This window comes from Nannospalax galili, unplaced genomic scaffold (assembly GCF_000622305.1).
Source record: "Nannospalax galili isolate Female #2095 unplaced genomic scaffold, S.galili_v1.0 scaffold126, whole genome shotgun sequence".
NCBI classification, from domain to species: Eukaryota; Metazoa; Chordata; class Mammalia; order Rodentia; family Spalacidae; genus Nannospalax; species Nannospalax galili.
The window spans coordinates 3940035-3940895 of record NW_008355275.1 but is presented as its reverse complement, the minus strand read 5'-3'; the positions used below and the strand labels follow the sequence as shown (position 1 = coordinate 3940895).

Below are 861 nucleotides of genomic sequence, written 5' to 3'. Positions count from 1 at the left end.
TGGTGGGTAAGGAGGATGGATTCTATCAGGGCCGTCAGGGCCTGCGGGTCTTGAGAAAAAGAAGGGTTATGAGTTTTCCAGTTATATAGATCTGAGGCAGAGAAGGGCCAATACTGATATTGGTTTCCTTCCCCTCCCGCAAGTCGGAGGGGCAGAATGTGTGAGGAATCTCCCTGTCCTCTCCTCTCTCTGAGTCGACCAGCAATGGGAGAAGGAGCTACCTCCAGTCCCTCTGCTTGGACGTCATCTGGCACCGCCACAGCAGCCTGCAGAGGAGGGTGATAGGGAGGGGGATTCTCATTCAACAAGTCAGCAGGCCCATTTTCATCAGGGGGCAGGACGGGCTTTTGTCTTACTACTACAGGATACAAGGAAGTGGTGGCTGGAGGGCCTGAGGGAGGGGCAGATGGAAGAGGAGTTCCTCGTGCGGGACTGAGAAAGGGCGTCACCCAAGATGGAGGTTCAAGGGAGAGGCTTTCCCAGGTGACTATATAGGCCACCTGGTCAGGATGTCCCATCGATCCAGGAGAGAAGATCTTAGCTTTAACCTGCAAAATAACATCAGAATCAAAAGTCCCGTCCCGAGGCCACCCAACATTGAACATGGGCCATTCGGAGGAACAAAAAGTTATCCATCTATTCTTCTTAATCTCCACTGATTGGTTGTGGGCTCTGCTCTTGACTTCTTTCCAGTGATCTAGGGTCAGGCTCAAAGGGGTGGTTAGTTGCTGTCCCATTTTAGGATTCTCTAGAATTATAAAGAGACAAACAAACAGTATAGATAACAAAAACAGACAACCACCAGCAAGGTATCGCTTACTGCGACTCTGGAGGAAAGGTGAAAGTATAAAATCAGACGGC

General features: G+C 50.3%; 1 protein-coding gene across 1 annotated transcript; it reads right to left on the bottom strand.

Annotated features, from left to right (window-relative positions):
* Positions 1 to 5: 5 nt before the first annotated feature.
* Positions 6 to 854, bottom strand: LOC103749523 (the record flags this gene model as incomplete). The annotated part of the gene is made up of 1 exon (XM_029555693.1): positions 6 to 854. A coding segment is annotated over exon 1 (732 nt), but the record flags the coding sequence as incomplete, so codon positions are not given.
* Positions 855 to 861: the final 7 nt, after the last annotated feature.